This window comes from Chelmon rostratus, chromosome 4 (assembly GCF_017976325.1).
Source record: "Chelmon rostratus isolate fCheRos1 chromosome 4, fCheRos1.pri, whole genome shotgun sequence".
NCBI lineage: Eukaryota > Metazoa > Chordata > Actinopteri > Chaetodontiformes > Chaetodontidae > Chelmon > Chelmon rostratus.
In genome coordinates this window covers 8078857-8101953 of record NC_055661.1, presented here as the reverse complement: position 1 = coordinate 8101953, position 23097 = coordinate 8078857, and the positions used below count along the sequence as shown (strand labels likewise).

At 42.1% G+C, this 23097-nt stretch overlaps 2 protein-coding genes across 2 annotated transcripts; both read right to left on the bottom strand.

Annotated features, from left to right (window-relative positions):
• Positions 1–3562: 3562 nt before the first annotated feature.
• On the bottom strand, positions 3563–4969 carry LOC121605372 (trace amine-associated receptor 13c-like). Its single transcript, XM_041935262.1, has 2 exons — positions 4803–4969; positions 3563–4373 (listed from the first exon to the last, which is right to left on the bottom strand). The coding sequence occupies exons 1-2, from the start codon at positions 4967–4969 to the stop codon at positions 3563–3565; spliced, it is 978 nt and encodes a 325-aa protein (XP_041791196.1).
• A 1974-nt stretch (positions 4970–6943) lies between these two features.
• LOC121605371 lies at positions 6944–8459 on the bottom strand. Its single transcript, XM_041935261.1, is given in 4 exon segments — positions 6944–7334; positions 7336–7721; positions 7861–7996; positions 8254–8459. Coding segments are annotated over 4 exon segments (1119 nt in total).
• Positions 8460–23097: the final 14638 nt, after the last annotated feature.

The following is a 23097-nucleotide window of genomic DNA, read 5'->3' as shown; positions in this document are numbered from 1 at the left end:
CCAAAAAGGTGAGAAATAAGTCTACTGCCCCTGAAATGTAGTTTATGATGACTGCACATAAAAATAATGAACAGAACCAGTGACAGAGGGCAGCCCTGCCGGAGTCCAGCACAAACTGGGAACATTTCTGACTTGCTGCCGGCAATGCGAACCAAGCTCCGGCTCCGGTCATACAGAGACCGGAGCCGGAGCTTGGTTCTCATTGCTGGCGGATGGCTGCTGACGTGCTGATCCTGCGGCTGGCTGCTGATGTGCTGGTCCTGTGGCTGGATTCTTGACTGCACACGCAGCGGCTTCTCTCTCTCTCATCACCACCAGTTGTTAAGCTAATTCTTTTTGCACTACCGTTTACATTTGCACTATTACATTCTCAATGTTTCATTGTTTAGATTGCACAGTTTTTTTACTTAGTTTGTACAGTTTTTATTTAGATTGTACAGTTTTTACCTACTTAGTTTGTACCGTTTTTATTTAGATTGTACATTTTTTATTTATCTCTTTTTTAATATATGTCCTGTCACAAAAGGGATGAAGAGTAAAGCAATTTCGATTCTCTGTTTGTCCTGTACATACTGCAGAATTGACAATAAAGCTGACTTTGACTTTGACTTTGACTTTGGATGCTGAGGGGCTGGTCCTGTAGTAGGGGGCCGGCCCCGGACTCCATACTCCCAAAGCACCTCCCACAGAATGCCAAGAGGGACAAGGTTGAATGCCTTCTCCAAGTCCACAAACTTGTTGGACTAGTTGGGCAAACTCCCTCGGGCACCCTGCAGAGGGTGTAGAGCTGGTCCAGTGTTCCACAACTAAGACGAAAACCATATGTTTTCTCCATTGAAGGAACAATGGAGATCCTCTCCAGTACCCTGGAATAGACTTTACCAGGGTGGCTGAGGAGTGTGATCCCCCTGTAGTTGGAGCACATCCTCCAGTCCCCCTTCCAAATAGAGGGACCACCACCCCGGTCTGCCAGGGGGCACTGCAGCTGCATGCCACATAAGATAACTCGCTAACCCTACAGTAGCTCATATAACTACAGCTCTGGGTAGTGTTGAAGAATTTCTTAAGAGTTGCAAATCTTCTGAATAATAACGAACACAGTATGATGAATCAGATCTCTTTTACTTCATGCAGCATAGAGAGAAGACTAGTGCTATGGATTCTCTGCCACACTTCCAGAGTGTTCACCTTATTTAGTGACAGAACAAGGGAGGACAAATTTCTAGACTCATAAAAAATGCAAACAACAAGATTGACCATTCTGTTGAAGTCTTCCTCAATCAGGCATCTGTTCAAGTGTCTGTGGGACCCGTTTATTATTATTAATATTATTATTATTATTATGAGCAATTTTTCCATGTGACACCCATTGGCCTTGGCTCATTTGTGTGTGTGTGTGTGTGTGTGTGTGTGTGTGTGTGTTTCTGTGTTTGTTGATACATGTGTGCGTGAGTATATTTGTGAGTTTTGGCTCCTGCTATTCCCACACAAGGTTGCAACATTGTTAATTTTTCAAGCCTGCCTGCCAGCTGTCTGCTCCCACGTTCCTGCACATTTACCCTTCGCCTTGCGAGAACCATTCTAAATTTTCTCGCTCTCTATGCCAGCTGCAAAGTGCGGGTGGAACACAACAAATAAATAGCTTTGCCTGTGTGGCTCCTTATTGTATGGCAGAAAGATTCTACGCTCAGAGAGCCTAAGAAATTATTTTAGAAGAGACAAGCTTTTTAAGACGACGAAGAAGAAGATTTTTTAGAATAAGAGAATCACAATTATGTCAATTCAGAGTCTGACAGTAAGTTTGAATGGGAGGATGAGATTTACCATCAGCCAGCTCCAAAACAAGCCTGTCAGCAGCCAGCCATAGGCCCAACCACTGAGCAGGCAGCTGCAGGATCACCCATCAGCTGCCTACTACAGGACCAGCCCCTCAGCATCTAGCCACAGGACCAGCACATCAGCAGCCAGCCACAGGACCAGCACATCAGCAGCCATCCGCCGGACCTGCCTGTCAGTAGCCGGCTCAACAACAGCCAGCAAGTTAACGGATGTTAAAAAATTGTGAAATTGAATGGTATACTTGCCCAAGGAATGAGAGTCTGCACCTCATGTGTTGTATTGGCTTGCATGAATAGGCTATGTGTTCATTGGGGCTGATGTGTTGTTTAGACTGACACTGGCATTGTGTATCTATTCAGTGGGGCACATGTTGAGTAGAGTCACATCAATTGTTCAATTTCTTATAAGATTCAAAGAAATAAACATCAATAGTAATGAAAAATCTTGTTTCATTTATATTTGTTCAAGAAAACAAATATTATTTGATTTTTCTTTTTTATTACATTTTATCACAAAAAACTGAATAGCACTTTTATTCATCAGTGTGATCTAACAGGGGTTAATGCCAAATATTAACCATATATGCTGTCTATATTGCTTGTAATTGGGATGAAGTAATCACCTGTTTAGTACTTTTACATAAATTGTTAATAAATAAATAAATAATGCAGTGGGTCCAACAGACCACAAACATTGACTGAGTAACAAAAACAGAAACCACAGAAGGGGTAATACATGCACAAAAAATAGTGTTGAACATACACCAAAAAAAAAAGGCCCAGTGCCATTTATAGACAGAAAGCCATTAATGAAAGGTTTGTTTCTGTGCAGTCCAGACAAATTGAACTTCGTTAGCTGAGGTTGCACTCTACCTCAGCTCATTAAATTTCAGTACATTTGGAATTTGGAAACACTATGAACACATCACAAAAGTACATTATACTACTAATGTTTTATTTTAAAATAATCTCATCAGGTATTTGGATGTTTTTTTGTGCTTCAAGTTAATAAAGTGCATTGCTCTATCTGTCATTATTTGATATTTGCAGGCACATTGATATAGAACCCTGCAGGGGTCAGGGAAGAAAAAAAAACTCTGCTTGGGATGCATTGTCACCCTATAGTCACATGGCCTTTTAGGTTATAACAACAATTTCACAGCAGTGTTTTTCAGCATCAAATTTGATTTGATCACTGAGAATAAACTAGAAATTTTGGTTGTTTTGACAACAAGCTTGTGGGTGAGGGCTACTACTTCTGTTCCAAATCATGCTTTCTGTCTGAATTTTGTGGAATGTTTGTAGAATGTCGCATCACAGTTAGAAAACTGTCTGGATAATCTATCCTTTAATTATATACAAAAACAACAATGTGTCATGATTTATAAGGACATTGTGTGCAATGCCAATGAACACATCCGTAATGTACTGTATACCATACCATAGGCCTCAAATATTTTAGCTTTAGCATCCACTGTGTTTGGCCAATCAATTTATGTCAAATAATGCAGGTTCATTGTGGAGGACTGCTTTGAAGTAAACTGTAGGAACTGTAAGTGAATGTAAGTGAACTGTAAGTGAATATTCAGTAGCTTTTCCAAACCAAGGGTGTTATAATGCCATCTTCTCTGGCAAAGGGTTGTTTCAAAGGTAGACTGGTTTATATCCTGAAAATGTTTATTTTTTCTGTCCTGTGTTTAGTCACTTTCTGTACAGTATATTGATTATCTCAACATGATGTTGGCCTCTCGGGAACCTGGCTGCAGTATCTGAAGGCTGACAATGAGTTTAACTGATTTTCTAAACCAGGGGTAGAAAAAGGCATAGATCAGAGGATTAAAACTGGAGTTACAATAAAACAGCCAAAGTTGAGCTGATGATTCTACACTCCCTGTGGTGGCCTGTCCTGTTATAGAAGGAATGTAGTATGGACAGAGACAAAGTATAAAGACAAGAAGGATAATACCAAGAGTTCGAGCAGCTCTCATCTCTGATTTCTTCACAGTCGCAGTGTTTGATTTGACAGCCGAAATCTGAGATCTCATGACACGTGCCTGTGACACAGCCACCACAAACACTCTCACATAGAGAACTATGATCACAGTAACAGGGCCCAAAAAGGTGAGAAATAAGTCTACTGCCCCAGAAATGTAGTTTATGACAACTGTACATTCTTGAAAGCAGGAATTAGACAAATTTATTTGTGACAAGTAATCTTTCAGTATTATAATGTTGCAGATAGCAGAGTAGCTCCAACATAGAGATACGCAGATTTGAACTCTGCTTGGTGTTATCATGGATGAATAGCGCAGAGGGTAACAAATGGCCACATAGCGATCCACAGATATGAGCACCATGTTCCCAACAGAGGCAGAGGTGAGGATGAAGCCTAACAGGGATGAAAAAGCACATGATATTTTACCCTGAAACCAGCAGGACTGCAGAATGATTGCAGATGGCATCACTGCAAGGCCCACCAGCAAGTCAGACACAGCCAGGGAGAGGAGGATGAGATTGGTGGGGGTCTGGAGCTGCCTGGAGGGGGAGATTATGATTAGTGCCTCATATTCAGCAAAAATGAGTTTAAATCACAGACATCATTGTGAGAATACAGACAGAATATGAAAAGTAAAGTTGTACTTTAACAGACACAGAAATATGAATAATAAACTCTACATAGCCGACATGCCACATAAAGCTCTATAATATCACTCAGCTCCACAGCAAATAAAGTAATTGCTGCTGTAGTTTGGTTGTGTTATTAAATAGATTTCCATCATGATCACTGCAAGTGTGGCACATTTCGCCCAATGAAAATGACATTTTCATTTGCAAGTGAAAGTACTGATATGTTTCAAAGTTGGTCTTTTTAGCATAGAAAAGCATAGAATAAACACAATTTCCATCCATAATTTGTGTACATACACACTATCATCTGTTATATTTCAAGAACAGTGACTGTGCCTGAAGTGGGAGATGGAGATGATGACCAACAAGTTGAGTGTCACAGTGAGCAGAGTGATACAGGACAGCAGTGTTTTGATGAACATGTCCTTGGGAGTAACAGGCGTTGACCTGCAGGAGGTGTTAAGGGGAGGAATACAGAGTTCAGCTGCTTCCAATGACTCCATCACTGATGATCTGAGCAGAGACCCCTTCATTCACTTATTCTTGTCATGATGTTGAATGAGATTAGATGTTCTTCATTTCTATTTTCGTTCCAGTTGCCCTCACTCTCTCTCCTTCTCTTGATCCTCCCCACAGGCTTCCTCCCACCAGCTTGTTTTTTTGCCCAGCCCCTCATCATCAAGTCTTCAATTACATTAGTCATTCCCTCAATCCATTGTTGCATGCGACAGACCAAACTCTTTGTCTACAGGGACCCATCAGTTTCCTCATGAGCAAGCACTGGCAAACAGTGTTGAGGAAAGACTATCTTTTAACAGAATGAAGCCTCAAGCAGAACCAGACTCTGGGTGGGTGGCCATCTGCCTTGGCTAGTTGGGTTAGAGAGAGAGACAGAGAGAGAGAGAGTTTCCAAATCTCACAATGGATAAATTCACTGTCAAACTTTACAGTTCATTCTAAAGCTCTTTAGAACACACAGAACAATTGTGATTTTTGGCCTTGTAACCAAATTTTACATCATTTACATCATGTTTTCAATGAGGACAAGTGCACAATGTGTTATTGTTAAAATGTGTTTTCTCAACACTTTTGATTGGAGGCATGCCCTCTGTGATTGCAGAAATCGCAGACATCATTATTTATCAACGCGTGAACAGGCTGCCATGCAATACGGCTCATTATTTGTTGTATGATGGCATGTTTTTCCCATTGCAGGGAAGATCATATTCTCTTGGGCATTTGTCAGTTTAGACAGGGACTTTGTTTATATGTGGTGCAGCACAGCATTAGCAGATTAGCTGATGATGTAAACCTGCTACAAAGTGTGTCATGTCATTGTCTGAGATTTTTTTAATTCACCTGCTCCCTAGCAATAAAGAAAGAAAGAAAGAAAGAAAGAAAGAAAGAAAGAAAGAAAGAAAGAAAGACAACACAGACTGTAGTTGTAGTTGTAATCCAAACATTAATCTTTAGGCTTTTCATTAAGAATTGAAACCATAGGCCACTTCCTCAAGTGAAGGAGTTCAGGTATCTTGAAGACTGGTTCATGAGTGAAGGTAAAATGCAGCGTGAGATCGACAGGCAGATTGGTGCATCATAATGTGTACCGGACAGTTCCAACCCCCCGCCTATGATAATGAGCTTTGGGTAGGGACCAAAACAATTAGACTGTGGACAGAAGCGGGTAAAATAAGTATTCTTTGCAGACAAGTTTAGGTGGTTCAGGCATCTGATCAGGATGCCTCCTGGGTGACTTCCTTTGGAGGTTCATCCAACTGTTAGAGACACCAGGGTAGACCCGGAACACAACAGAGTTCTTATCAGGTCTCAGTGACAGCATGCACAGATTGTACTTTATTGACTTGCGTTTTCATGCCCATTTAGGTGAAACTAATTAGACTTTTGTCGTTTTTATTAGCACCTGAGTCCTGTGATGACATGTACAAGCATAGTTTCACTCATCCTCAAACTGAACAGAGGTCTAATCAGCCATAATGACTGAAAACACCTGTCTGGGTGTGTTGGGCCTTGAACAAGCAGTTTTCCTTACATCAAGAATCATTAAAACATGGGACATGATGTTAAAAACTGTCCATTGTGCCAAAAGGTGGTGTGCACTCACACGATGTTTGCCTGGATGTTACGAGTGGCATGGGAGAGTCTTTAGAGTAGGATCAGATGTCAATTTCGGGACTCATCCTCAGTAGTGGTCCTCTGAATCAAGGGGTGTTTCAGCCTTTACTCACTATACACCCTTATCTGAGGCGGCCAACTACAGGGTGATCAAGCCGTAGTTTGTGTCCTGTGCCCAATTATTAAAGTTAGCTGAGCTGTAAAATGGTTAACCTCCCACGGAATTCTGCAATGCAGGGGCATCCTATTCCCTGAGCAAGGCTTAGAGCTGACCACATACCTCATAGCCCCCCCACAAGGGGGGGAGGTTCATGTTCTTAGCGCCCGGCAAGGGTCCTTCCATTTCATCCATAGGCATTGGCTGCCTCTTTCAGCTGCTTCAGAAACTGCTCTGAGCCTGTCCATGGATCCCAAGTTCCTTCAGTAACTTGATGGTTGAAGAAGCCACAATATCGCAACTTCTTGCGTCCACAGGCCTCCTCAACAGAGTTCTCCCATGGGATTGTGAGTTCTATTATGTACACAGCTCTTTGAGCCGGGGACCAGAGTACCATATCTGGCCTGAGGTTGGTCGAGGCAATTTCATGTGGAAAACTGAGTTGCTGGCCAATATCAACAAGCATCTTCCAGTCCCGGGCCATTGCTAGATGACCAGTTTCTGTCTTTGTAGGAGTCTTTCTGGGCTTTTCCTGTCCTTTCTGGATGAACGTTGTTTTTTAACGGATTGCTTTGCCCTAGGGGTAAGGAGTTGGTGGCCGTCCTCTTGATCTCAACTGCAACAGCCAAGCTCTTGAGGACTTGATTGCGCCTCCAGGTGTATCGGCCTTGTGTGAGGCTGGTCTTGCAACCAGTCAGGATATGCCTGAGAGTTGCTGGAGCTGGACAGAGGGGGCAGGTTGGATCCTCTACATACCACTGATGCAGGTTTTTTGGCGATACATCATACACAGATCTCATTATGAACCTGATGTTGATTTCTTCCATTTGCCATAGCTCACTCCAGTTGATCTTTCTCCTCTCAAGGCCTTCCCATTGCATCCATTGCCCCTGTTTAACAAGAGAGACAGCCTTTGTGCTTCTCGCAGTCTTCTCCTGCCTGCGCACTTCATCGACCACCAGTTCCTCCGCTCAGATGGCGCCAAGATGGTTTGCTCGCTGCCAGACCAAAGCCTCCTCTTCCAAGCTGGGTATGTCCCACAATGTCTTGGTGTCTCATGGCAGATTTAGCTTCAGATGGTGTCCATTTCCATCCAGTTAGTACTGGAGGTGCAGCATTGCCGACGGTCTGGTCTTTTGAGTCCTTCAGTGTCATCTGCAGTCTTACTTTATCACACTTGTACTCCTCCTTTCGACTTGTGATGGGCAACTCCAAGACCCCTTTGCCATAGAGTCCAGTGCTGCTTAGACATCATGGAACGCCAAGCCATTTCTTCACATATGATGCAATGGTTCGCCCCATCTTCTCCATGGTTGTAAGTGGGACCTCATACAAGTGGCCACATTACCCTTAGGAGAAGCCCAAACTGAAGGCACCAAAGCTTCATCTTCCCAGGGAACAGAGTCTTAATCCTTAATCTTAATCCTCTCCAATCCGTTGGCGATGTCCTGCCGTAACTCCTGCACTTGATCTTCATCCTTGAGGCTCGCATCTTACCATCTACCAAGGCTTTTGACCGGAAGTTCAGAGACTGTTGGTATCGGGTCATCTCCAATGCAAAACCTCACATCTTTAAGCTGTCCCTTGACTATGGAGATTCGAGATTTACTTGTCTTGATTTTCATCCGGGCCCACTTGATGTTCTCCTGCAGTTTTGAGAGTGGACGCCTGGTGCATGCTGCAGTTGAGGTCAGTGTGGTCATGTCGCCCATGTACACTCGGATAGGTGGGAGTCTGAGTACAGCCTGCCATGTTGTAGTGTATTCAGGTGTTGTGAAACACAATTGAAGGTCTTGGAAGTACGCCTTTACCAGCGTAGTGATGGGTTCTGGCACATGGAAAAAGCGGAAGGATTCCCAAAGAAGTTTGTGGGGGACTGAGCAAAAGGTGTTGGCCAGGTCGAGAAAGATGACATGGAGGTCTCGTTTGTCTTCTTAGCTGCTTGGATCTGGTGCCAAATCATGCTGGTATGCTCCAGGCAACCAGAAAATCCAGGAATGCCTGCTTTCTGTACAGACGTATCGATGTACTTGTTCCTTTCCAGGTAAGTGGACAGCCTCTGTGCTATTATGCTGAAAAAGTTTTCCCTTCGACATTGAGAAGGGAGATTGGCCGGAACTGACTTATGTCAGTTGCAGTTGCAGTCTGCTGCAGAGCCTGTCCATGGATCCCAAGTTCCTTCAGTAAAGTGATGGTAGAAGAAGCCATCAGAGAACAAATCCCCTACATCTAACTTTAACAGGGAAAACTCTTACGTTCCACCCATTTTGTGTTGCGTCTGCTGCCAGCTCTGTGTAGTAAGTAAAACAATTAAAGGGTCAGTCCAGCCAAATTTGAAAATCCATGTCTTTTCACTTAATCCTGTATCAAGTGATTTTTTTTACCACAGGGACAGTCAAACAAGTCTTGAACACAATGTTGTTATTTTATCACCAGAAAGAATAAATGTGCCGAATGTTTTGGCAAACAATGGCTTACTTACAAAACAGACACGTAGCAACTCTGAAAATTCATTTGGAATCGTATCTGAGCCCACCAAGAGCTTCTACATGGATGCTGCTTTTGTATCAATCTGCAGTTGTCTGTCTTGGAGGAGTACCTTTTTAAGTTGAGCCTTCTTCTGGTCAGTTAAATCACTAATGTCTTTTAACCAACTTTGTTGTAAATGAAATTGCAGCAGATGCAGAGCTGATGTTCCTCGCGTTCAAATTACACATCAGGCTTGGATGTTCCAAAATTAACTTAATGTGACAGAAAAAAAACACATACGAAACTGAACTGAGCCATAGCAGTCAAATGTTCATTGCATGTAATGACATGCATGTGTAATGAAAGTTGCAAACTTAAATTTCTGGCTCATGTTCACTATGGTCTTTTGTCCATTTCATTTGTCTTGATCCACAATTTTGGCCTTGTAACCAAATTTTGGAATACAGTATGTGGCTGAAATGCTATAAGTGGCCCATACTGTTTGGGGGATACAACCTTCCCTGTTTCCAAATAATTACATCATGTTTTCAACGAGGACAAGTGCACAATGTGTAATTGTTAAAATGTGTTTTCTCAACACCTTTGATTGGAGGCATGCCCTCTGTGGCTGTAGACATCACAGACATCATTATTTATCAAGGTGTGCCATGCAATACGGCTTATTATTTGTTGTATGATGGCATGTTTTTCCCAGTGCAGGGAAGATCATATTCTCTTGGGCATTTGTCAGTTTAGACAGGGACTTTGTGTATATGTGGTGCAGCACAGCATTAGCTAATTAGCTGATGATGTAAATCTGCTACCAAGTGTGTCATGTCATTGTCTGAGATTTTTTTAATTCACCTGGTCCCCAACAATAAAGAAAGAAAGAAAGAAAGAAAGACAACATAAACTGTAGTTGTCACAAATTTGTATTCCAAAAATTCATCTGTAGGCTTTTCATCAAGAATTGAAACCATAGGCCACAGCAACCGCTGCTGAACCACCACCACAGTTTCCTGAAAACCACTGGGACCACTGGCTATAATTTATTTTTTTTTAACTTTGAGGACAGTGATATCTGTGACAGCTATAGATTATGTACAAGGCATTTTACAGTGGACTGTTTCAGCAACTACACAGAGCATACAACAGGTGTCATCTCTCACTTCCTGACAGATAATGCTACCCTGTTGGTGGCAGTTATTTGCTGAAATTATTTTTCAAACACTTTTGTTTTAAACTTAAGTAAATTCATTCCCTTTGGATTTAGGGTTAGGGTTAGGGGAGCATTTCTCATTCATGTATTATGGACCAAATAATGAAGAAAATAATAATCTATAATGAAAATGATTATTAGTTTCAGACCTAGAAAGACACACACACACACACACAAACACATACAGACTGATAGAAAAAAACGTTTTCAACACTGTTTGCACAGAGGGGTGTTTTAATGTTTCACAGATTATTTTATTCCTTCATTTCTGTGATTGTTTAAAAAGATCTGTCAGTGTTCACAAAACAAGAAGTCACATTGTATATCATAAGGAAAACATACTGCATGGCTTTAAAAATATTGCTTGATAAATTATCAGTTTATTTGTTTATACTACCTTTTTAGTTGAACAATCATCCAGAGATTCTAACAACCTATCTCAAAAATAAAACCATTTTTGATAAATATAATTTCAGCAATACTTTGTCAGGCAGCTATAATGCCACATGCTTCTACGATACCAGACACAGTTATGCTATTCCTAACAAAGATTCATAAGCGTTCAAATCTAAAGGTTCTCCTCAGGTTTGATCATAATTTATTTGTGATATGTAAGACATACCCCAAACAGAAGAATTTTGTTTTAGCTGTGTAGTTGTAATTCTTTTTTTTTTTTACAATTTCCCTCCTAAAGTTCTTGGAAATTGAACTGGTAACAATTCTGTTATGGATGCTACAGAATGAAGAAAACAAACAAATGACCAATATTATGGTATTTCTGTTGAGTCCAGGGTCCACATAAGTGGATCTATGGTGTTTCATTAGGATGCACCAGTGGTTGTGCACATCGGCTTGGAGTAGTCACTTTGGTTGATGGTGTTTTTGGCTGCCAGCCTGATGCAGTAGGTGGTCCAGGGCTTGAGGTCAGTCTCTATGTAAAAATCTCCTTCCCCGGTCCTCACTCTAGGTAGCTGATTAGCCTGCTGCTCTCTTTGTTCCTCCTCAATCACAAGCGTGTACTCGGTTGCATCCTTCACTGTCTTCCACTTCACATACATGGAAACTCGACTTACTGTTACATTCAGCACTTGTGGAATTTCAAGACCTAAGAAAGAGAGAGAGATGAGAAATTACCTGTTGTCTTATAGTGCAGGCCTTTCACCTATTATTATGATCAAGTTCTCGCAGTTCATCTTTGGGGGGATGTCTTGTAGATGTAGATGGTTTAGGCTGAAGCAAATAGGGCCATTACTGACACACTTGAGAGGGTAGTGGCTCTGACTCATTAGCCACTACCAGGAGTGTCACCTGTGGGAGAGAGATTTTGGACACACCACGAGGAAGACACCAAAGGCAAGACATTTAGGAGACTAAAGAGAGAAGGTACGAAATGACACACCACCACAAAATGTATATGGACCCCTTTTACAATGAACATGCACTTTCAAGAGTGGGCTGGCTAACTGGACTGATGGTACAGCTCCCAGGTAATGTCCAGAGAGAGTTTGCTGGGTCTGAGCTGGGTGCAGAAAGCATGAACTGTGGCCTGGTGGTGAGTTAACCACACACACTCATACACCAAACACCATTCAGATAGGAGAAGTTCACCCAGGGAAGAGTGAGCATTTGGTCCAACTGATCATATTGCATCAATTCCTCCGTTTGGTATGAAGAATGCACACACTTCCTTTCAGTGGCTGATGAATACTATCACAGTGGTTACCTATATTGGTGATATGGTCATGTACGGTAGCCCATAGGAAGAGCACCCTATACATGTGCGGCAGCTTTTTTAGAGGTTACAAGAGGCGTGTGAATTTGGAAAAGGACATGTAACCCATCATTGGGTGTTGTCATACACAAGTGGAAGCCATTCTGCACCAAAGAGCCAACAGGAAGTAACGAGAATGTTGGATATGTGTGGATTCTATCGGAGGTTTGTACCCAACTCTGCTGTGTTACTGACCCATTGGCTGACCTCCTTCATAAAGAAGTTTGTTTGTTTGGACAGAAGCTTTTGGAGGGGTGAAATCCATGTTGGCTTGTGAATCTCTGCTGCTTGCTCACAATTTTGATGCATCTTTCAAGCTTGCAGTGGATGCCACATTTTTATGTCTAATGCAAAAACGCAGGGAGAGGCACCAGGTTACGGGCTTGCTAGCCTTATCTCCAGTCTAGGTTAGTGAAGCAGCGTAACACCATGACATTTTCAGATTCATGTTTCATAACTATGCATAACACTGTCTCTAGGTTATGTCATAACAATACACCTACCTTTGTCTAAACGAGCAAGAACTTCAGTGGCCCGGAAATCTCTTCTTCTGCGAGTTCCTACTGGACCTGAGGAAGGTGAGAAATACTCGCCGTCAAAACTAAGATGCAATGGGGAAAGAAAACTGATTAAGTGAAATACAACATTGCTGGTACATAGCTATTAAGTAGTTAACACACTGCCGTGTACTCTGCGACTTCTCTTTATCCAGTGATACTGTAACTGGACCTTATATATCATATTTAGTGAAGCAGCGCTGTCGCTGCTTTGCTAACCTCAAAATAGGCCATTTTGTAGCTCAAAACTACAAGGGGATTGTTTCCATGTGGTTGTTACATTTCAGTTGTGTTGGTCATTTTTTTAAACAGTGACATTGTTTAACGAGGAGCTGCTGATGTATTCAAGTGCATTCATGATGCCATGGTTACTTAATGATCTTGAGTAATCATTGCTTAGGCTATATATATATATATATATATAAACTGCTTACATAGATCGCTCTCTTAAAAGATAACAATCAGCAGATGGAACCAAACCGGAAAAACACACTTCAGTCTATCTGAAGTGAATCAGATAGATTAGGTGTGAAAGCACCCTTTTGTACTTGTGCACTATTGGTCAGTGAAGAATTAGATTAAACAAAAAGCAATGTGGAATAGAGTCTTGTAGCAACAGCTGAAATCAGTGGGATTGTTAAAGATTTTTTTGCAGGGTCCTTTGTTGTGCTGCAGACATTGTCACCCTGTGTCTGACCTGTAATATCTCGGGTGGGCGTGCTCTCTCCCTCTGCGTTGCTGGCTGTCACTTCAGTAGAGCTAGGGTCAAAGTTGGTCTGCTGGCAGGAGAGCCCGGTGGTGCTGCAAATCCTGACACGGCCTCCCCCTGACACATTGTAGACAGTGTAGCTCGTGGCAAACACCGATGCATCCCAGGAAAGCATAGCAGACTGTCTGTTACCAGTGTATTTCACATTCTGTGGAGCACAGGGGACTGGGAAAGAAACGGCGGATAAGCTGTTAACAGCACAGCACTTTGGGATGTTGGGAACTGTGTTTTACTATATTGTCATACCTTATCTAATATACACAAGCCTACTCCTACTCATTTCCCTGAGGCTATAACTTTAAGAAACATTAAGGCCATCATAGATCAGGTCCTTGCCTTCATGTCACAGTGAACATTTGGTCTGAGTGATCATTTTGCATTACATTAGTGTGTTTTAAAACACTTAATAAATGTTTATGCACTGCTTAGAAATGCCAAAATGCTGGGCAAGGTGTTGCCAACTTGTATTTTCTCAACAGAAACCGAAACCCAAAAAGAGTTTTCTTTGAATTTTCATATTAATATATAAAAGTCTCTAAAAACACCCTGTTTAGAGGCAGGGAGGGGTGCAATGTAAAGTTACCTGTGACTCCAGTAAAGGCACTGGACGGCTCGCTGACCCCAGCTGAGTTTCTTGAGCGTACAGTGAGGTTATAAGTTGTGCTGCAAGGCATTAGGAACTCAAAGTATGTCCTGGGCAACCAGTAAGAAGAGACCTCCATCAGGGCCTGCGGGTTGTTTTGGATTCGACCAATTATCTCTACGAGGTATTGAACATCAGAACAATTGGCGCTGTCCCATGACGTCATGGCCCAGTGAGACTGGCCTATCTTCTGCATTTGGACGTTCAGAGCAGTCGGAGCACATGGAGCTGAGGAGGAAGAAGAAAAGAGATTAAGAGACTATTACCACTTAGCCCAGTTACATTTTCTTCTCTTGTTCTTCGGGTGCAGTGTACTACCATACCACTTGTAAAATTTTGTCCTGTGAAAACAAATTTTCAAAGAACAAAATAATTTCTTGGTAAAATAGACTGATTCTTACAACATCTTTATCTCACGATCAGGTGCACTATATTGCAGACACTAAACCAAATGAGAGGGACGTAACAACCAATTGAGTATTTCTTGACCTAATAATTATATCATACCTGACAAAACTATGTACGTTTTGGATGCATGTACAATATATTTAACAAACAATCTTTGTTGGTATCCCTGAGGCCTGAAGCCATAAAAGTTAATAACACGAATTATTGGATGTATGTAGGACTAGAAAGAGACTTGTTTTTATATTTCATATTCTGTTTATGTACAGTATGTAAAAATGAATTGATGCTGAGTTAACTAACTGAAGCACTGTTAACTGTGAACTGTGATAGTTTGATTTTTGAGCTCTTATAGTTACCTGCTCCCACCTGCAAGGGTTCACTATACGAGCTGTTGCAAACGCCGTTAGAGGCTTCAACCGAGAAATTGTAAATGTCACCACATTCCAGGCCTTCGATGGTGCAGAGGGTGGCAGTGCTGTCACAGTAGATCGCATCTCCATCCATAGATTGGGCGCAGGCAAAATACTCAACCGCGCCCTCACTGGCATTCCAAGACAAGATGGCGGAGTTGGTCTCACAATCAAGATCCACTGTGAGACCGGAGGGCTCACAGGGCACTGCGAGGAAGAGAGAAGTCCTTCTGTCAGAGGGTCATGCAGGAAGCTCACCTGCAATTTCTACATTTTTAACGTTGACTAGAAAAGAACAAGGAAAACTCTATAGAGTATATTAACAAACTCTAACCAAGAGAGGTGACTGTTCAGTGTAAAATACACTGCATTAACCTCAGTGTGTCTCTGTACAAAGTAGCAGCTAGACAGTGCATGTTATGATAATTATCTATAAGTCAGTGATGGAGCATTAATGGAGAAAAGATACTTTTTAAACAGTCACTAAGAACAGATTATTAATGAACTACAAGCATGAAGTGAAAATGATTATTGCAATATGTTGCATCATGATAGGTGATGTCTTCGCTCGAATTCGGTGAGGGCTTTTTAGGCCAGCAAGTAGCAATGTCAATACTTTGCCAATTAATTAATTACTATTCCACTGACAATACAGATTCTGCCTCTTTTGGTAAAAGTAAATAAAAGTAAATTTACTTTACTTTAGATTTTGCCATCCATAACATTCATAGACCAACACACGCACTTTTAAAATTAAAGATTAATGTCACTGGTATCTGTGGTCTGCTTTTTGAAACCCTGCTCAATAGAAAAGAAAAATTATTTACCAATCTGAAAACTGGACACCAGTGCATTTGATAAACAGATTGTAGTGACTGATGACTTAACTGTCTTATTGTTGTTTTTCATATACTGTGTGTGCCCATGAAAAGCAGTATTTATCCTGAGTGGATTATCCCAGTTGGATTATACCTGTTCTGAAGGACGAAGTGCTGGGCTGACTGGTGCAGTTGTCTCCTCTGGCCGTGATGCTTAAGTTGTACAGCTGTCCGCAGTGCAGATCAGCCAGAGCACAGTTGCTCACTGAGGTGTTGCAGCTCACAACATGTCCATCCCTTCCTGTGGCCGTCAGTAGGTAGAATGTAGCCACGGGGGAGTGTCCCCATGTCACTGTGGCTCCATTCTCCTCACATGATGGTACAACTGTCACATTGTCTGGGACACAGGGCGCTAAAGTGGATAGAACAACCATAAATATTTCTGCAGGTATGTGTTTATTTACATCTACATTAGCTGCTGTATTTTCCCAGGGTCCACTTTAAACCACATCAATAAAAATGTGGCAAACATTAAACATAACATACATACAGTATAACCTCCCAGTCAAAAAAAAAAATACAACACTTAGAAACACAACAACCAGTGTTTAGTATTCACTGAAGCACTAATCCATCAATGCTGTCATAATAACAAAGGCTATATGGTCACAACATCAACCTGATTCTAGTTCCACACTTTCTATCTGCTCTCTTCCCTTGCCAAATACTAACTCGTCTGTCATTTCAGATCCTGCTACACCTTCCTGCCCTGCACACCTGTTCCAACTTCCCCATTACAGTCTGCATACCCCTTGCAGTATAGAGTATATATGTATGTACCATCCTGTTTCCATTCATTCTCCACCACATTTTCATAAGTGCTTTCAACTGGCTAGGCATCATTTATATTACATGAATGGTAATGACATTAGATCCTACTCAATAGTGAAGAAACATACAAATTGCTGTATTAATGATTCCTCTGAGCTTGGCTTCTTTGACCTTATTGATTGGCACTTCATTCATGTAGATATTAAAGAGTTAGAGTTGAGTTTGGCACTCAACAAATAATATGCTCCAAATACAATAACCTTTGCCTCAGACACATTCAAAGCTATTTTATTCCCCTTTATCATGGAATCAGACTGTACTGGTGAGAAAAATACCTGTTTTTATCTTCTTTGGTGGGCTTCTGAGGCTGCTGCACTTGTCAGAGGAAGCTGAAACTATGATGCTATAGTGCATGCCACAGCGGATATCCGAGAGTTTGCATGAAGTGGAGGAGCTGTTGCAGGAGATGAGGGTTTGGTCGTGGCCCTCAGCAGTCACCAGGTAAAGGGGTGTGTCCTCTGTCAGCTCCCATTCAACCAGGATCGTGTCGCTGTTGCATTGTGTCACTGCGCTAATTGATGTTAGAGCGCAAGGACCTTCAGGACAGGACGCATACATCAAAAAATTAGCTTCAGAAAAGCAGTAGATAAAATTTTGATCAAAAATGCCTCAGAAAAAGCTTCGAGTGTCAATTACATTGTTTCATTTCAAGGGGTCGCAAGCCAGAAAGGTTGCGAATCACTGACATAAGCCACAGATGTCAATACTTTTGTGCCAGAATAGATTATTGGTTGGCAATGCATGGTCCTATAACCTTTAAAAGACAATAAGCTTCAAAATTGGTGTATTGAAAGAAGAGATTTGTGATAAATACCTGTCTCAAGTTCAAAGGTGGTGCTGTCATTATTGTGGCAGTAGTTGTTGACAGCAGTGACATGGAAGGTGTAAAGTGTCCCACAGTTCAGATCTGGGACATTGCAGGGAGAGGAGGCAGTAGTGCAGCTGGAGTTGTGACCTCCAACCTCCTGGGCCAGTACAAAGTAGCTGAGGGCTCCTTCTGAAGCATCCCACGTCACCCAGGCAGAGTTTGATACGCAGTCCAAGCGACCCTTAGTGTTCCTGGGCATGCATGGAGCTGTGGATGAAACATCACAAATACATCAGAGACGTTTGGGCGATACATTGCAACAAACGGAACAAATGGGAATAAAAAGGGGTTCTATACATGAAAAAGTAAGAATATAATAGTAAATAATAGTAATGAAATAGAGTTAAAAGTAGACATCCCAGTGTGTACCTCGATAAGCATATTACATTAAATCCGTTACTTTAATTTAATTATGAGTCTGATAGCTGCTAGTTGCACCACACAAACCGCCCCAAACGCACAAAATTTTCATTTTTAAGTTACTTTTGTGAAGGAATTAAACATCCAACATGTTATTGAGCTTTAGAGGTGTTGGTAGAGACAGTATAATACCTACAGAGAGTATAATACCTACAGTAGGATAACTGTCTGCTGGCACCAGCTCTATACTTACACTAACACATGAGCGTGATATCAATATTCCAATACAACTCATGAAAGAAATTGAACAAATGTATTTCCCAAAATGTTGAAATGTTGCTTTTTAATATAAAACCTCAGAAACACAAGGAAAAACTTGCACAAACAGCAGCTATATATGTTATAAATCTGGTGTAACACTGCCTGCGGGTTATGAAAGTGTTAAATTTCCTATAGGTGGCACAGGTTGGCATGTTTAGAACTAGCTTATTGATAACTGCAAAATTCCCCTGTGAAGAATGAATGAATTCCTGAGTAGCAAAGCCATTTCTTGTGCATCGTGACACTGACAAATTGCTATGTGGAAATTCTGCACTTGAACAGATGAGTGACAGGTTGAAGTTTACCTGAGGAAGTCTCTACCACAGCACTCGGTTTACTCTCACAGCCATCTCTTACAGACTGCACAGTAACGTTATAGTTCTGTCCACATGGTAGATGACTTATTGTGCAGGCAGTTCCACTGGAGTTACAGTGGAGACTCTCCCCGGTGTTGCTGACTGCCACCACAAGGAAGTACTGGGCAGCAGGGTTGGGGGACCAGGACACAGCCATGGCACCATCAGCACACTGTGCATCAACAGCCACTCCCTGGGGTGCACAGGGGGCTGACGAGGAGAGAGAGAGGAGAGGTAGAGACAAGCAGAGAGGCAGGTTAATACAGTATACTGTATTTCTTTATAAAAAGCCGGTAGTCAAATAAAAGCTGGGTCTCAGATAATGACCGGGCACGTGTTCAACACAAACCCTGGAGCCCGGGACAAACAACAAGGGTGGATAAACTTCCGGTGCCTTTTATATAATGTGTATGCCTACTAAGGATAATGTGAGGATAAATTCAATTCACTTAAGAATATGATCTAGCTATTCTCAACACTTGTTGTTCTGGATTACACAGTTTTATTGTCCTATTTCAGTTGCTGCTGTGTTAACAGCATAATGCAGTCACAAGAATGTAACAAATGAGAGCAGATCAGAAAACAACAAAGCTCTGCATTAAAACTTGACCAAATATACTTATCAGACAGAGGGGATTAGAAATAAATCTCAGTCTCTCACATATGCCTGCTTCAAACAAAGATCTGGTACCTTCTGCAGTTGAGGTAAATAAAGGCCCCGGCCACTATCCGAGGAAACATAGTAGTATAATTAAACTACCCTGAAGATTTCTATGTTGAGCAACACTGTGGTTCTGATCACAAGAAAACTGTAAATGCAAATGTACACTGGAAAAAAGCACTTTCGGAACTGGCACCTCCACCCACCACACTGTAGTAATTAATATTACATCATCGCTATATACCGAAAGTCACAACAAGCATTTACATGAGATCATCTTTGACCCCATACCTGTCCGGATGTAAGCCTTGTCGCTCTCCGCACTGGAACAGGACTCATCCTGACTGAACACGGTCACATTGTAGGTCTGTCCACACTGCAGGTCACTCAGATCACAGTGGGTCACAGTGTTGTTACATTTAGTCTGGTGGCTTCCGTCTTCCGTAACACCCACTGCAAGATAGGACAGTGCTCCACTGGCTCGTTCCCATGTTACTGCAGCAGAGTTTGAGTGGCACTGTAGGGAAGCCTTGACATTGGTTGGCCTGCAAGGCACTGGGACACAGAAAGAGGACAGACAAGCAGTGAGATAACACAGTGGCTTAATAATATCTACATATGAGATGACATTATTCAAAATTCAACAACACGTATGAATGACCCTTTAAAATGAGACTCTAAATATTATAGAAATCCTTTCACAAGTGTAACTTGTGAAAGGTCAAAAAGTGTGGGGTTTGTGGTCATACTGTGTCATATTTCTTCCCTTTCCTACAGAAACAAGGATTGGAAACTGAGTTTTTAAATTCATATCTGATTGTGGTTGTTTTTAGAGATCAGTAAGATCAGAAGTTACATTTTTGGTAGAATACTCAGACTTTAAGGTCTTTTATTGTGTAATTTATATTGTGGGTAAGCTACTGAAAATGCTTACCTGACTGCAGGTTGAGGTAGGCGTGGCTGTTGTCACATCGTCCATCCTGTGCTGTCACTGTCAGATTGTAGAGCTGGCCACAGTGCATGCTGGGTAGCTGGCAGCTGTTTGCAGTGCTGTTACACCTGGTCTTGTGACCGTTGGGCCCAAAAGCTTGCACCATGTAGGAGGACACACCCTCTCCTTCTTCCCATGATACAACACCTGTGTCATTACTGCACATGATCTCTGCTGTTACTTTCAGTGGTACGCATGGCACTACGGAAAGACAGACAGACAGACAGATATGAATGAAGTCAGGTATAAATCGACCTTTAACATAACATGCCTTACAGCTGCACTGAATGTTGCAGTTTAGGATAATGAATGTGCCATTATGATTATAATTAAATTTTGACTATACCTGTGTTGAGCTCCACAGCAGAGCTTCCAGCGCTGCTACAGGTCTCATCTGAAGCGTGAACAGTGATGGAGTAGTTGAGGCCGCACAGCAAATCGCTGAACAGGCATGTTGTAATGCTGCTGTTGCAAGTTGACGCGTAGCCGCCGTTGCCCTGGGCGACTGTGGTGTATGATGACGCTCCTTTGCTGGGCTCCCAAGAGACCGCCACAGCACCGGACTCACAAACCACGCGGGCCTCCACCTGCTGCGGTACACAGGGCACTGCACAGACATATTAATCTTGACTAATGATTCAGGATCAAGGATCAATATAGGTCAAATAATCCCACACACAAAGTCAATCTGTGACATAGACATAGATCATGCTGCCAAGCCTCAAAATGTTAAATCTTTCTGGCTATCCTTACCTGCTTTCAGCTGTGTCACGGCACTCTGTGAGACATTGCACACGCTGTTAACAGCAATCACACTGATGTTGTAGGTGAAGCCACACATGAGGTCTGCGAGGACACAGGACTCTGTGTCTGTCTCGCAACCAGATTCATGTTCTTCCACACCGAACGCTTGGAGAATGTAGAAGTCAGCCCCTCTGCTGGGCTGCCACTCTACTCGGGCTGTGTTGGTAGAGCAGTCCAGAATAGGTTGAACATCTTCAGGAGGACAAGGCACTGGAGGAGAAAAGGGGGAGTGAGAAGAAGAAGGTGCTGAGATTTTTGGCTTTTGACCATCTATTAAACACTAATTTACCTGACTCTGAGTAGTAACTTAACACCGAGCTTAAAAGCACGTTTTCATCAGTTGTGTGCTTGACCACACCCACCCTGCATCAGTGCCAAGGATGGTTTGAATGGTGCATGTGTGTGCAAGGCACAGTTTTCAGTTTTAACTGACTTTCACCTAGATTTTATGCCAACACATCCGGAAGTTACTTTGGTTTTTGTTGAAAAAAGTCATTTTTTAAACATTATATTCAAGAGTAAACAATTTCCTCTTGTCAAGTTACATTAAAGGACGAAAGCAAATATAGAGAAAATGAAGTTAGCTCCTTATTGAAAAAAAAAAACTGTAAAAAAATGAAAATCCTTGGCCCACAACTTAAATTAACTAATTAAAGATGCTTTTTTGAGAGCTCACCTGATTCCACCTGCAGCCTGTTGCTTGGAGGGCTGCTGCACTTCTCATTTGAGGCCACAGCGATCACATTATAGATCTGGCCACACTCCAGGTCCCGTAGCTCGCAATTGGTGATGTTGGAGCCGCAGGTGGAAACATGCCCACTAGAGGAGCGAGCTGTTGCCATGTAGTTCAGGGCACCCTCAGCGTAGGCCCAGTCCAAGAGGGCCGAGTTGGTGAAGCAGTCCAGAACCACAGAGCCAATGTTAGGTGTGCAAGGAACTGAGACAGGGAGGGAAGAAATTGAGGACTTGAGTAAAACTTAACACACATTAAGAGCAAAAGTCCAAATATAATGACATCTTAAAGAAATTCGTGTCCATCCAATAGTTGTACCTGATTTGAACATTGTAGCAGGGCTGGGTAGACTTGAGCAGATATCATCCTGCGCCACCACCTGGACAGAGTAGGACTGGCCGCAGGTCAGATTGGTCAGGGTACACATTGGAACTGTGCTCTCACAGAGGGACATCTCTCCCTGTGTGTTCTGAGCTGACACTTTGTAGGACAGAGCCCCCTCGCTGGCACCCCAGGACACGACAGCCTGATTTTTAGAGCAGTCTATCTCCACAGCCACATCAGTAGGAACACAAGGCACTGGAGAAAGGCATGGGGAGGACATTGTAGTAGGTTTCATTATCTTATTATGTAGCTGCAAGATGTTTGAGATAATTTGATTCAGTATATCGAATTAACTGAGCTTAGAAAATGATCACAGTTAAGCAAGAAGTGCTTGTTTCGAGCTCCTGTATAAAAAATGAAGATAATACTATGTATATAAATGAAAATCCGTAAATTGTTTTTGCTTTTTTATGTTCTGTAAGACGTTACAGATACTTAAGATATATTTTGATACAAGATACTCTTAAGATTAATAATAAAAATTAATTTAAAGCCATTTTAACTTACATAAAGTCCCTTTTATCTTATTGAAATCTGATCTACACATGTTGGGTATGTTTGGGAAGATGAAGATTGGATGACTGTCTGGTCGAGTAAGAGGGAATTAAACTTCAGCTAACTACGGACACGCCTTCTACTTGGAGAATAAAAGATATTTGAAACATGTATAAAGAAAACGGATTCGAGAGGTCTAGAAAAGAAAATAACACAACTGTCCTGAATGTCTCACCTGACTGCAGAGTGTCGGCCTCACTGGGGTCAGAGCTACACTGATCATTTGAGGCGACGACCGTCACCGTGTAGTTCTGTCCACAGTGGACGTTTGGCATGCCACACTGCTCGCTGTCAGACCAGCAGCTTTTTGATTGGCCGTCTTCCTGCGTCACTGTGGCGATGTAGAACTCCGC